Source organism: Ictidomys tridecemlineatus, chromosome 6, assembly GCF_052094955.1.
Source record: "Ictidomys tridecemlineatus isolate mIctTri1 chromosome 6, mIctTri1.hap1, whole genome shotgun sequence".
Taxonomy (NCBI): Eukaryota; Metazoa; Chordata; class Mammalia; order Rodentia; family Sciuridae; genus Ictidomys; species Ictidomys tridecemlineatus.
In genome coordinates, this window is record NC_135482.1 from 17,842,833 (window position 1) to 17,858,767 (window position 15,935).

Consider the following 15,935-nt stretch of genomic DNA (forward strand, 5'->3'; position numbering starts at 1 on the left):
TGTTAGGCAAACCCTCTACCACTGAGCAACATGGATCTGCAGCCTTACCTAATATATCTTTAATCTTTTATTAAAAATTGCTAACGTCATAATGATTCCTACACAACACAAGGTTTCAATGTCTTGAAAATATGGTCTTAGGAGTTTTTTCAAAATGATGTTTCATTCCACTAGTGTTGGAGGGTAAACAAAATATCAGTGCTAAAACCTAGGGCTTGAAAATAATTTTGATTCTTCCCTGTTTATAGACACACTAAACTGTAACAAATAAGCGTTAAAAAGCAAAAGTCAGGTTTTTTTCTATAGGTTCTCAGATGTTTCTAATCAGGCAAAATATTCTTTTGCTTTCTCTATTTTGACTTTCTAATTTTCCTGAATGAAATACAACAGATTGTAACCTGGCTACAGTGACTTATAGTTACTTAGAGACCCACTAATGTTATCAACATGTTTGTGTGTCAGTACTTTATCTAACAACAAAAATTTATTTAAAGTCTCTTCGTCAATATCTACATGATAAATTCTCTCATTGGACATGCTGAAGGTTTTGGTTTTTTAGGGACTGCATGCATTCTTTTCCTACATTAATACTCTACATATTAATAACACTGACGACTAAAAAGTGCCAGCTTTCATTCAGTAAAAATTTGTTTCTTTCCAACGTAGCATGAATAACAAATGTTTCAGTATTCATATGTGATTTTGTAAAATGTAATATGTGCTATCTTCAATTGTTATGTTCCCTTAATATATTAGTAGTTTCTGCTAATACCAAGCCCTTTCCACTAAACCCATTTGAAGATGGGAGGATAATTAAGAACTGCATAATTCACTGAAACTAAATTGTTAACACCATCTTTATACAATGAAGAATAATAAAAAGAAATCAACACACCCAACCCACATTTTCTATATATTTGATGCATTGAAATCTTTATCTTCATATCTTTTATGATAATCAGTCACATTTGCTACTTACTATCCAAATTTATGACAAGGTGTCTTAAAATAATTAACTCTACTTTTTCATCTGGAGACGACTAAGAAAATCATCCTGTTGTCCTTAGGATAGGAACCTATTATACCAGGAATATGAAAATTCACTATTGTCTATGAAGCTAATTCAATGAACAACCAAAACAAATCAGTAATTCTCAAACCTAAACATAAGACAGATTTGTAACTTCCCAGCACTGCATCAAAAATTGGACACTTAAATTCCCAATTCCAGAAAGCTTACAGTCCAGAATATTTCCAAGTGGTATTAAATTAAATAAATCCAGATACTTAGAGTTTCAAAACTCACTTATTTTATCTCCAAAATTTCTAAAACTGTTGTTGGTATGACATTCTTCATGTTTAAAATCAATTAAGATTTTTGCCTAATGTAAATGTACAATTTATTCTCACTCTGTTGAATACAACCAGTTAAAATAAAACCATGCAAGCTCTTCATCTTGTGAGAAAAGGTTTTGACTAGATTAACAGTGTTTATACTGGGACAGTAAAAACATTTTAAATCCAAATAAAAATGCACTCCAGATATCAGTTTTCATGATCAGGTGCCCACCATGACAGCATATTCTATTATTCAAACCAGTAACAACTGATTGAGAGAGTCTGTGGTCAAATCAGAAAATGTTTTGGTAGGAGAACACGCCAGCTGGCTAATATATGAAGGAAGTTCAAAATGTTCAATTCTTTAATTCTCTGATGGACCTAAGGATTGTATTTCATAAGAATTAAATGAGCAAAGAAAGAGTTACACATTTTTCAGAGCACTTGTACTCTGATTATATATTATATCAGTTACTTTATAATAATTCAAAATAATTCAAAATGTAAATAAAATTTACACTTTTGAATTATGAAACTTTTGTTGTTAGTATGAAAGATAGCAGGTCTATTAAAGACCACTAATTAATTGTGTGACCTTGGTTATTGACCTTGCTTGCTAGTAAAGAGCATTAAACCATAGTGTGACCAGTTTCCTTGGTTAAAAAATGAGATTGTACAAATAAAATAATACCTGATAAATGGTAGAATAAAAAATGTCAATTTCCTTTCTCTTTTCCTACTCTAAGTAAAATAATTGTTGGGGGAAGGGTGGTACATAAATACAATAAAAATTTAAAACCTCTTTCTTCTCATTTCTTGGGTCACTATTAGGTCATTTTCAAATGTGACAAGTCTACCACAGATGCTGAGATTGCTTTCCATGAAGTAATAAAACTGATACCTTTGTCTATTTCACAAAATGAAACATTTGAAACCTTCTTAGTACGAGCATATAAGGTGAAAAATATTCAATATAACGTAATTTCCAGAGAGATTCAAACTACGAAATCATTTCCAAAGAAAGAAAAGACCACAATACTATTTGCCAACTAAAGAAGTTATGTATATTTGCCATATAGTAAAGTCAAGTCCTCAATGAATCTATAGGTTACCTTTTTAGCAATATAAAGCTTTTGGAGTCATGAGTCAAGCCAAAAAAATTCCCCCTCAAAAAGAATGTGAAAAATATAAAACCAAAAGATTATTGTAACATACTTTTTCTTCCATTTAAGCAGTTAATAAAACAAACATGACATGACAGACTAACAATTCTACTAGGTATTCAAGAGTTTAGTTGTAATAAAATTCAGTTGTAAGGACACACTGTAGGACTCACGCTTTCAAACTTAAGAGAACTTAAGTAAAAAGAATTCAAAGGATGAAACATATAGGTAAAGGATATATATATATAACCCACTCCACCCTACTATTACCATATGCTATTATGTAGGGGTGTGTGTGTTGCTTTATACTGTTGAGTGCCTGGAAGGCTGAGCATAATTGACAGTGGCTGCGCTGATGTGTCCATAGAGCTAAATAAAACTGAACTGCAAAACAACAACACCACTCACTGCACACATGCACACCCAATTGTGAACTGTGAAAAGTTCAGTCAGAATCACCTCTCCTCTTCCCCACCTAGAATCTGAACTTTCACAGTGAATTAAGTAAATTGGCAAGCAGCAAATTAGCAAGCAGAAAAAGACACTGAACTACTGCTTACATACACACGCCCTGAATAAAAACTGTCTTTGGTTGAATATTTCAATATTATCAAGATTTTTATTATGACAACTAAACGTCTTCAGAGTATATTTTACTTAGCTTGTTGATAAAATATGTTCATCCTTTTAAAATGAGAGGATTTGATTCCAGAAAAACAGCCTTCAATCATATATAATATTGATACTTCATCACGTTAATGTCTCTATTTTCTAGTAAATGGCCACCAAGGTTTAACCCCTGCTATACTGTTCTATTTATATTATATCTTCAGAATCTCTTACTTACCTTGGTGTCATTTCTTCAGATTATTAAAGACAGACACTTTAATTTTACATTGGGAGTCAAATTGGCAAGGCTTGGATTTGGGTTGCAATGGGAAACAAAGGAAAGGGACTCTGGGATAACCCTTGGGTGTTAGGTGTCTCTTTCAGTGACCAGTGAACAATGGTATCTACTATTGAGAATAAGAATATGAATGGGAAGACAATTTAAGGAAACAAATGAAGTGCACTAGTTTTAGGAATTGATGTGGAGATGTAATGGAGCAGCAAAGGAGCACTTGATCATACCAGACTAAGAACCAACAGATTTCCAACATAAATGCTGGTGAAATGCATTCAATTCAAGTAGATCAAATGAAGGCCACTGGAAGCTACTCAGGGAATAAAGATATGCCACTATAAATGATGCTGCTCTGGAATATTGAAAACTTAGGCTAAAAGCACTAATAAAGAGCAGATGCAAGAAGACCACTCTCAACTTCCCAATGTTTCTTACAGCAGATTAAATTACCATGTTAAAAAGTCCTCTCTATTCCAGAAGGAAAGTAACATTCTTACCGTCAAGCAAAGGAATTTGAGGCCAAGAGAAATCTGAACAGGTCTCTTTAAATAACCTTACCTTCCTAGCCTCTTCTCTATCCAATTAACTACCTGGCTCAATCTCTTTGCCATGTCACATTTTCATTTTATTAGTCTCTGTCAAATTCCACACATAAATGTTCAACTTGAACTTTCTTCTGGGTTTTCATTTCCTTATGAAGACTCCCATGTCACATGAAGACTTGTATTAAATAAATCTGTGTGCACTTACCCTATTGATCTGTCTTCTGCCAATTTAATTCTTAGGTCTAGTGGAAAAACTCTAGAAGGGCAGAGGTAAAATTTTGCCTCCACAAAACATGAACAAAGTGTAAAACAAGGAAAGTATATAAAATATGTACAGAATCTTTCAAACAATACAAAGATAAACCAACTTGATGGTGTCAAAAGCCAAAGATATGAACAGAGAATTTAAGAAAAGTCCTAGTCTCATAAAGTAAGTTTGGAATTATGTCTTCTACAGTGTTCTGGAAGAGATGGAGAAGGGTTGAAATTAGTTCTTTCAATGTTTGGGAGTATTCACAGTGAAGCCATCAGGTTTGGGGCCTTTCTTTAATGGGAGACTTTTTATTACAGGATTCAATTTCACGTCATTTGGTTTGTTCAGATTTTCTATTTCATCATGATTTAGCATATATCAAGGCATCTGAGTATTTCTTCTAGGTTACACAGTTGTATATTGTTCATATTAGTCTGGTCAGGGCTTGGAATGATCATTTATACTTCTGTATTATCACTTGTAAAGTCTCTTCTTTCATTTATGATTTCTTTTATTCTTAGTCTAGCTAAATGTTTGTTGATTTTATCTTTTTAAAAAGCCAAACTCTTAAGTTTCATTGATCTTTTCTGTTGTTTTTCTAGTCTTTATCTCAAGTATTTCAGCTCCATTCTTTATTATTTCCTTCCTTTTGCTAACTTTGGGCTTAGTTTGTTCTTCATTGTCTAGTTATTTGAGGTACATTAGGCTGTTTATTTGAGATATCTTGTTTTTTGATGTAAATATTTATTGGTATAAACTTCCCACTTAGAACTACTTTGGCTCCTTCCCAGAATTTTTTTGTTATGTTTCCATTTTTGTTTGTTAGAAGATATTTTAAAACTTCCCTTGTAATTTCTTTGACCCTGTGGTTGTTCAGTTTATTTTTTCATTCCAATGGTTTGTGAATTTTCCAAAATTCTATTATTGATTTCTAGTTTTATACCATTGTGATCAGAAATCATACTTGATGTTTCAGTCTTAGATTTATTAAGACTATTTGTAGCCTAACACATGAACTATCCTGGATAATGTTCCGTGGGTACTTAAAAACTTTTCCAAAAAATTAAATAAGAGGAATACTTCCAAATGCACAATAAGAGTCCTAATATGAAAGCCAGAAAGAGATATGATGAGAAAAGAAAACTGCAGGCAAATATCTTCCTGATGAACAATAGATGCAAAAAAACCTCAACCAAATACTAATAAACCAAATTCAACAGCACATTAAAAGGATCATTCGCCATGGACAAGTGGGATTTATCTGAATGATGTAAGGATGTTTCAACACATGCAAATCTATAAACATGATACACCAAAATTAACAGAATGAAGGACAAAAATGATATGGTCATCTCAAGATTTAAAAAAAAAATCATTTGACAAAACAAAACAGCCTGTCATGATAAAAACTCTGAATAAATTAAGTCTAGAAGAATATATCTGAACACATTTAAGATCATATATGACAAACCCACAGTTAACATCATACTCAATCATGAAAAAGTATCTTTCCTTCTAAGATCAGGAATAAGATAAGGATGCTCATTTGCACCACTTGTATTCATTGTGGAACTATAAATCCCAGCTGGAGCCACTTAGCAAGAGAAAAACAAAAGGCATTCAAATTACAAAGGAAGACCTGTGACCGACTGGCGGAGCAGGCCCAGCGGCCCTCCAGCATGGTAGACACATCGCCCCAATTGGAGGAGGGGCGGAGCAGAGCCGCCGCCCGTGCCTGCAAGGTAGGCAGGCCAGCCTGCCACCGACCACCAGATAAGGCCCAGCAGCCGGCCAGCATGGTAGACACATCACCCCAATTAGACGAGGGGTAGAACCACTGCCCACGCCTGCAGGGTAAGCAGACCTGCTACCGAAAGGCAGAACAGGCCCAGTGGCCCGCCGGTGTGGTAGGCACATCACCCCAATCGGAGGAAGGGCCCAGCTGCCGCCCACAAGGCAGGCAAACCGCGCATCCTGGAGAAGGGGCGCAGCGGCATACCAGCCTAGTTGAAAGATCACCCCAATTGAAGGAGGGGCACAGCCACCGCCTGCGCCTGCAAGGTAGGCAGACCTGCAACCTGGAGAACAGGCCCAGCGGCCCACCAGCGTGGTAGACAGATCATCCCTATTGGAGGAGGAGCCCAGCTGTTGCCCGCAAGGTAGGCAGACCACGCAACCTGAAGAAGGGGCCCAGCGGCCCACCGGCGTGATAGACAGATCACCCCATTTGGAGGAGGAGCACAGCCACCACCCGCCCCTGCACCACCCTTTGCAACTATACAAGAGCAATATAAATATATAGGGGGAAAATTCAATAACACAACAGTTTCACCAAGCAGAAAGAAACTCGAGCAGTATGAAAAGACAAGGAAAGAAAGGACCACAAGCAATGCAGGTCAACTCAACTTTAGAAGAGGTAATAGCTGCAGCAGATGGAATGTCAGATAAAGAATACAGGATTTACATGCTTCAGATGATCTGGAGTCTGAAGGAAGACATTAGACAGCAAAATCAGACAATGAAAGATCACTTCGACAATGAATTACATAAACAAATCCAAGAAGCAAAAGATCAACTATATAGGGAGATAGAGGTTATAAAAAACAAACAAACAGAAGTCATAGAAATGCAGGAAGCCATAAACCAACTTAAAAACTCAAATGAGAATACTACCAGCAGAGTAGAACACTTAGAAGATAGAACATCAGACAATGAAGACAAAGTATTTCAACTTGAAAAGAACATAGACAGCTCAGTGAAACTGTTAAGAAACCATGAGCAGAATATCCAAGAAATTTGGGATAACATAAAGAGACCAACTTAAGAGTCATTGGGATACAGGAAGGTATAGAGGTCCAAACCAAAGGAATGAACAATCTGTTCAATGAAATAATATGAGAAAACTTCCCAGACTTGAAGAATGAGACAGAATCCCAAATCCTAGAAGCCTACAGGATGCCAAATGTGCAAAATCATAAGAGACCACACCTAGACACATTATAATGAAGATGCTCAAAATACAGAATAAGGAGAGAATTTTAAAAGCTTCAAGAGAAAGGAAGCAGATTACATTTAGGGATAAACCAATCACGATAACAGCTGATCTTTCAACACAGACTCTGAAAGCTAGAAGATCCTGGAACAACATATTTCAAACGCTGAAAGAAAATGGGTTCCAACCAAGAATTGTGTATCCAGCGAAATTAACCTTCAGGATGGAAGATAAAATTAAAACCTTTCACGATAAACAAAAGTTAAAAGAATTTGCAGCTAGAAAATCAACTCTTCAAAACATCCTTGGCAAAACATTACAGGAAATGGAAAATAACAATGAAAACCAACAGTGGGAGGTAGTACAGTAAAGGGAAAAAATAATCAAAGAGGAAAAACAATCCATGTTAAGTAATATAAATAAACAAATATGGCTGGAAGAACAATCCATATCTCAATAATAACCCTAAATGTTAATGGCTTAAACTCACCAATTAAGAGACACAGGCTAGTAGAATGGATCAAAAAAAAAAAGATCCAACAATATGCTGCCTACAGGAGATGCATTTGATAGGAAAAGACATACATAGACTGAAGGTGAAAGGTTGGAAAAAATCATACCACTCATTTGGACTTCGAAAACAAGCAGGAGTGTCCAAACTCATATCAAATAAAATAGATTTCATGCCAAAGTTACTCAAAAGGGATAAAGAGGGACACTACATACTGCTCAAGGGAACCATACACCAACAAGACATAACAATCATAAAATATATATGCCCCAAATAATGATGCAGCTATGTTCATCAAACAAACTCTTCTCAAGTTCAAGAGTCTAATAGACCACCATACAATAATTATGGGAGACTTCAACACACCTCTCTCACCACTGGACAGATCTTCCAAACAAAAGTTGAATAAAGAAACTATAGAACTCAATAATACAATTAATAACCTAGACTTAATTGACATATATAGAATATACCACCCAACATCAAGCAGTTATACTTTTTTCTCAGCAGCACATGATTCCTTCTCAAAAACAGATCATATATTATGTCACAGGGCAACTCTCAGACATTATAAAGTAGTAGAGATACTACCATGCATCTTATCTGATCATAATGGAATAAAACTGGAAATCAACGATAAAAGAAGGAAGGAAAAATCATGCATCACTTGGAGAATGAACAATAGGTTACTGAATGATCAATGGGTTATAGAAGAAATCAAGGAAGAAATTAAAAAATTCTTAGAGATAAATGAAAACACAGACACAACATATCGGAATCTATGGGACACAATGAAAGCAGTTCTAAGAGGAAACTTAATTGCCTGGAGTTCATTTCTTAAAAAAAGAAAAAAACAACAAATAAATGACCTCACACCTCATCTCAAAATCCTAGAAAAAGAAGAGCAAAACAACATCAAAAGAAGTAGAAGGCAAGAAATAATTAAAATCAGAGCTCAAATTAGTGAAATCGAAACAAAAGAAACAATTGAAAAAATTGACAAAACTAAAAGTTGGTTCTTTGAAAAAATAAATAAGATCGACAGACCCTTAGACATGCTAATGAAGAGAAGAAGAGAGAGAACTCAAATTACTATCATACAGGATGAAAAAGGCAATATCACAACAGACACTTCAGAAATACAGAGGATAATTAGAAATTATTTTGAATCCTTATACTCCAATAAAATAGAAGATAGTGAAGGCATCGATAAATTTCTTAAGTCATATGACCTACCCAGATTGAGTCAGGAGGATATAGACAACCTAAACAGACCAATATCAATCGAGGAAATAGAAGAAGCCATCAAAATACTAACAACTAAGAAAAGCCCAGGACCGGAGGGGTACACAGCAGAGTTTTACAAAACCTTTAAAGAAGAACTAATACCAATACTTTTCAAGCTACTCTAGGAAATAGAGAAAGAGAGAGAACTTCCAAATTCATTCTATGAGGCCAACATCACCCTGATTCCTAAACCAGACAAAGACACTTCAAAGAAAGAAAACTACAGACCAATATCTCTAATGAATCTAGATGCAAAAATCCTCAATAAAATTCTGGCAAATCGAATACAAAAACATATCAAAAAGATTGTGCACCATGATCAAGTATGATTCATCCCTGGGATGCAAGACTGGTTCAATATACGGAAATCAATAAATGCTATTCACCACATCAATAGACTTAAAGATAAGAACCATATGATCATCTCGATAGATGCAGAAAAAGCATTCGACAAAATACACCATCCCTTTATGTTCAAAACATTAGAAAAACTAGGGATAACAGGAACTTACCTCGACATTGTAAAAGCTATCTATGCTAAGCCTCAGGCTAGCATCATTCTGAATGGAGAAAAATTGAAGGCATTCCCTCTAAAATCTGGAACAAGACAGGGATGCCCTCTATCACCACTTCTGTTCAACATAGTTCTCGAAACACTGGCCAGAGCAATTAGACAGACGAAAGAAATTAAAGGCATAAAAATAGGAAAAGAAGAACTTAAAATATCACTATTTGCAGTTGACATGATTCTATACCTAGCTGACCCAAAAGGGTCTACAAAGAAACTATTAGAGCTAATAAATGAATTCAGCAAAGTGGCAGGATATAAAATCAACACGCATAAATCAAAGGCATTCCTGTATATCAGCGACAAATCCTCTGAAATGAAAATGAGGACAACCACTCTATTCACAATATCCACAAAAAAAATAAATAAAAAAAAATAAAAAAAAAAATATACTTGGGAATCAACCTAACAAGAGGTGAAAGACTTATACAATGAAAACTACAGAACCCTAAAGAGAGAAATAGAAGAAGATCTTAGAAGATGGAAAAATATACGCTGTTCATGGATAGGCAAAACCAATATTATCAAAATGGCGATATTACCAAAAGCTCTCTATAGGTTTAATGCAATGCCAATCAAAATCCCAATGGCATTTCTTATAGAAATAGATAAAGCAATCATGAAATTCATATGGAGAAATAAAAGACTCAGAATAGCAAAAACAACTCTAAGCAGGAAGTGTGAATCAGGCAGTATAGCGATACCAGACTTCAAACTATACTACAGAGCAATAGTAACAGAAACAGCATGGTACTGGTACCAAAACAGGCGGGTGGACCAATGGTACAGAATAGAGGACACAGAAACCAATCCACAAAACTACAACTATCTTATATTTGATAAAGGGGCTAAAAGCATACAATGGAGGAAGGATAGCATCTTCAACAAATGGTGCTGGGAAAACTGGAAATCCATATGCAAGAAAATGAAACTGAATCCCTTTCTCTCGCCATGCACAAAAGTTAACTCAAAATGGATCAAGGAGTTTGATATCAAATCAGAGACACAGCGTCTGATAGAAGAAAAAGTTGGCTATGATCTACACACTGTGGGGTCGGGCCCCAAATTCCTCAGTGGACACCCATAGCACAAGAGTTAATAACTAAAATCAACAAACTGGACTTACTCAAACTAAAAAGTTTTTTCTCAGCAATGAAACTATAAGAGAGGTAAATAGGGAGCCTACATACTGGGAACAAATTTTTCCTCCTCACACTTCAGATAGAGCCCTAATATCCAGAGTATACAAAGAACTCAAAAAATTAAACAATAAGAAAACAAATAACCCAATCAACAAATGGGCCAAGGACCTGAACAGACACTTCTCAGAGGAGGACATATAATCAATCAACAAGTACATGAAAAAATGCTCACCATCTCTAGCAGTCAGAGAAATGCAAATCAAAACCACCCTAAGATACCATCTCACTCCAGTAAGATTGGCAGCCATTAGGAAGTCAAACAACAACAAGTGCTGGCGAGGATGTGGGGAAAAGGGTACACTTGTACATTGCTGGTGGGACTGCAAATTGGTGAGGCCAATTTGGAAAGCAGTATGGAGATTTCTTAGAAAGCTGGGAATGGAACCACCATTTGACCCAGCAATTCCCCTTCTAGGTCTATTCCCTAAAGACCTAAAAAGAGCATACTACAGGGACACTGCTACATCGATGTTCATAGCAGCACAATTCACAATAGCAAGACTGTGGAACCAACCTAGATGCCCTTCAATAGACGAATGGATAAAAAAAATGTGGCATTTATACACAATGGAGTATTACTCTGTATTAAAAAATGACAAAATCATAGAATTTGCAGGGAAATGGATGGCATTAGAGCAGACTATGCTAAGTGAAGCTAGCCAATCCCTAAAAAACAAATGCCAAATGTCTTCTTTGATATAAGGAGAGTAACTAAGAACAGAGTAGGGAGGAAGAGCATGAGAAGAAGATTAACATTAAACAAGGATGAGAGGTGGGAGGGAAAGGGAGAGAGAAGGGAAATTGCCTGGAAATGGAAGGAGACCCTCAGGGTTATACAAAATTACCTACAAGAGGAAGTGAGGGGAAAGGGAAAAAAAACAAGGGGGAGAAATGAATTACAGTAGGTAGAGAGAGAAGAGGGGAGGGGAGGGGAGGAAAGGGGGGATAGTAGAGGATAGGAAAGGCAGCAGAATACAACAGACATTAGTATGGCAATATGTAAATCAATGGATGTGTAACCCATGTGATTCTGCAATCTGTATACGGGGTAAAAATGGGAGTTCATAACCCACTTGAATCAAAGTGTGAAATATGATATGTCAAGAACTATGTAATGCTTTGAACAACCAACAATAAAAATTTAAAAAAAATATTACAAAGGAAAATGTTAAATTGTCTCTGTTTGGAGATGACATAATCTAATATACAGAAAACCCTGAAGACTCCACAAAAAATTGTCAGAATTAATAAATGAATTCAGTAAGGTAGAAGAATATAAAATTTTAAAAATGTACAAAAATCTGTAATGTAATCTGTATACTAACAGTGCACTATCCAAAAATAAAGAAAATAGCTACAAAAATAATAAATACTTAGAAGTTAATTTATTAAATATCTGTTCATTGAAACTATTAAATGTTTCAATGAACAGATATTTAATAAAATATAAAAAAACTGAAGATAGAAATAAATGGAAAATAATCCCATGTCCACGAATTAGAATATTGTTAAAAATGTGCATACTACCCAAATTAAACTACACATTCAATGCAATCCCTATCAAATTCTATGGCATTTTTCACAAAAACAGAGAAAATATTAAAATGTATATATATATAACTACAAAAGACTCTGAATAGCCAAAGCAATCTTTAAGCAAAAAGAACAAAGCTGGAGGCATCATACTATCTAATTTCAAAATATACTACAAAGGTATAGTAATCAAAACAATATGGTATTGGTTTAAAAACAGACACCTGATAATGCAAGAGAATAGAGCAAGCACCTAGAAATAAATCCACACATTTATAGTCAATTTGCCTTTCAGCAGTGATGCCAAGAACACATGACAGGGAAAGAATGAATAAACAATGTTGGGAAAATTAAATATTCACATGCAGAAGACTGAAAACAGACCTTCATCTCAGATCATTTAAAAAAATCAACTCAAAATGGGTTGAAGATTTACATGTAAGACCTGGGGTTGGGGTTGTAGCTCAGTGGTAGAGCACTTGCCTAGCACATGTGAAACACTGGATTCTATCTATCCTCAGAACCACATAAAAGTAAATAAATAGAGGTATTGTGTCTATGACTAAAATATGTGTGTGTGTGTGTGTGTGTGTGTGTGTGTGTGTGTATATATAAATGGGCAGCAAATAAAAGGCCTTATTTTTATTTAGAAAAAAATAGAAGAGTCAACCTAAATATAGTTTACTAACCTGTTTATTGTTCTCTGCCATGGAAAGCTGCAATGCCAAGAGCATGGAGTCTGCGCCACACAGAGTAGTTCTTTCAGAATCACAAAGAACATGCCAGTTCCTTCTAAATGCTTTAATCATGTCCAAGACAGACTTCTGGTTAAGCACAGCCATTCCCTTAAAGTAGGACAGAATACAATGTTAAAGTGCCTTATTTTAATTGGAAATTAACATTTAACATGTGTAAGCAAGCACAGTTAGAAGGAGGGGGGAAGTAGTAAATGAGAGAGTATTTCATATTTACCAAGATTGTTGTTAATTAAATTCAGGAAAACAGAATAATACAATTTCTGCTCAATCATATTTTCCTCTACTTTAGTTTTCTTAAGCCAAATCTTTTGAAATAATCAAATTCAACCTTCAATTCTGAAAATTCACAAAAAAACATGAATTCTGTAAACTTATAATTAAAGACGCAGACATAACTAATTAAAGCTGTATTTTAAAAATATTTATTTTGAGATGGATGGTAGTTTAAGGATGGGAAAAGCCAATTTCCTCCCATCTCTATATTGTTCCAAAAGTGGTAGTCTATTTTTCAACCCTTTGAATCTGTGCCAGTCTTGTGACTTAATTTTACCAATATCATGTGATGAGAATGACATATGGGAATTTGAAGACAAGGCCTTAGGAGGTGCAGAAGAGTTAATGCATCAAGAATGACTGCTAACATTGGCAGCTAGATTCTGGGAACTTAGATTTCAGGAGGGTTTCCAATAAAAGTAGTTCACTGTGCTAAACTATTTGTACAAATAATATAGTTTATGACGAACATTTGGTCTCCTTCTGAGTCTGGAGTTTTGGTAAATGCCAGACAGAGCACACCTATGTGCTCAGCCCCCAGTTAAAAAACAAAATAACAAAATAACAACAACAACAACAAAACAAAACCTGGCACTAAGTCTCTAATTTAAAGTCTTCCCCAATAGACACATTTCATGTGTGTTGTCACCTGTTTCTGGTTGATTCCTGAGGAAGAGGACCTTTAGAAGCTTATACCTGGTCTCCCTGGACTTTGCCCCATATTCCTTTTTCCTTTGCACTGTTGTTTTGTATCCTTTTGCTGTAATAAATTATATCCATGACTATGACTATATGCTGAGTACTTTGAATCCTCCTAACAAATCATCCATTCTGGGTCTTGAGGACCTCTCACTATATTGTGGCCCTGAGACTGCTGTATTAAAAAGTTCATGCTAGCCTCCTGAAATGGACACATGACAGAGAACCACAGCACTCCATGTGAAACTTATACCAACTCACAGGTGAATGAGGGAGGTGACCTTACACTACCTAGCCTCAGTCAACCTGCCAGATGAATGTCAGCAACATGAGTGATCTCAGATAAGACCAGCAGGAGAATGACCTAGCTGAGTACAGTACCAAACTGCTGACCTACAGAACAACTAAAAAAAAAGTTTATTATTTCACAGTCACAAATTTTGAGGTGGTTTGTTGCCACAGCAATAGACAACCAATGAAAGAGCTAACATTTAGGAATTATGTGGTGTCAGATACTTTTCAAAAGCTTAATATTGATTACCCCACTCAACTCCTAAAAGTACCATATCAAGGTAAAGCCTATTATTATCCTCATTTCACACCTGAAGAAAATAATGCACATGTCACTCAGCTAGTAAATGGCCAAACAGGCATAAATATAGATTTCTAAGTCCATAAGCTGGACTCTTAAATCACTATATTTCATAACTTCTTCTCATGCTGACAAAAGCCCTTCAAAATAACCTAATGTCGTGCCAATGTTTTATATACACAAGGCAGCCAATTCCTTTCTCTGAGTTTACAAATATGCCTGTTAAGATTTTTTCCCATTTTCTTTTAACTACCCACGTCTCCAACACATTCTTCACATGTGGTATTTTCCATACACATCCTATTTACTGACTCCTCTGTTATCCTTTTGTTCTTATGAAGCATAAACAGAATCCCAGATGTTTACTAGATACCTAAGGTTTGTACAATGAAGAAAAAGGGTATATGCCATCTGCAAAATAATAATTTAAATTACAGACATAATCTGTAATACAATTACAGGTAGCAGACCATACATAGTTAAGTTATATTTCTCTTCAAAATACCACCAGAAGTAACACATCAGCACCAGTGATATTATCAGTTTACTTGAAATAAAATTTCAGCAGATTCCTTACTGGTATTTTTTTTAAAGATACTATGAGTTGAGATTCCTGTAAGTGAAAACTCATCTAGAATTAGATCATTCTGAATCCTGGCTCCAACTACTTACTAGTTATGGGATCTTGGCCAACTTATATCACTTGTCCTGCCTTAGTTTCCTTGAACTGAAAGTAAAAATAGTTCCTATGTGTAGGGTTTTGTGAGAGTAATGAGAAAATGACATAAATACACACAAAGCTTTTGGAACAGTGCTTGGCACATAAAAAAGCACATAACCTATTATCACACATTATGAGATTCTAAGTCATTTTTGCTTGTTTTGGGTACTGGGGATTGAAACCAGGGGAACTTTACCACTGAGCTCCATTTCCAGTCCTTGAACTTGCAATCTTCCTGCCTCAGCCTCTGGAACTGCTGGGATGATAGAATGTGCCACCCTGCCTGGCTGTAGGTTATTTTGAGTTAAAATTGAAACAACATTACATCGGGCACAGTGGTATACACCTGCAATCCCAGAAACTCCTGAGGCTAAGGTAGAAGGATTGCAAGTTCATGGCCAGCCTCCGCAAATTTAGCAAGACTGTCGCAAAATAAGGATAAGAGCTGGAAGCATCACTAGGCTAAATTCTCAGTTCCAAAATACCAAGAGAGAAGGATAAGAAGAAGGGGGGAAAAACACTAATGGTGACTGAACACCAACCAAGAGTCTCATCTAGGGGTCAGCAAATTTTTTGGAGAGAACAAATAGTAAACA

General features: G+C 35.5%; 1 protein-coding gene across 1 annotated transcript in view; it reads right to left on the reverse strand.

Annotated features, from left to right (window-relative positions):
• Nucleotides 1-15,935, reverse strand: part of Parpbp (PARP1 binding protein) — a 50,079-nt gene that overhangs the window by 32,845 nt on the left and 1,299 nt on the right. Inside the window, exon 2 of the mRNA XM_005322354.3 lies at nucleotides 12,986-13,141. Within this exon, the coding sequence (XP_005322411.1) occupies nucleotides 12,986-13,138 (153 nt within the window). The 5' untranslated portion in view covers nucleotides 13,139-13,141. The remainder of the gene's footprint in view (nucleotides 1-12,985; nucleotides 13,142-15,935) is intronic.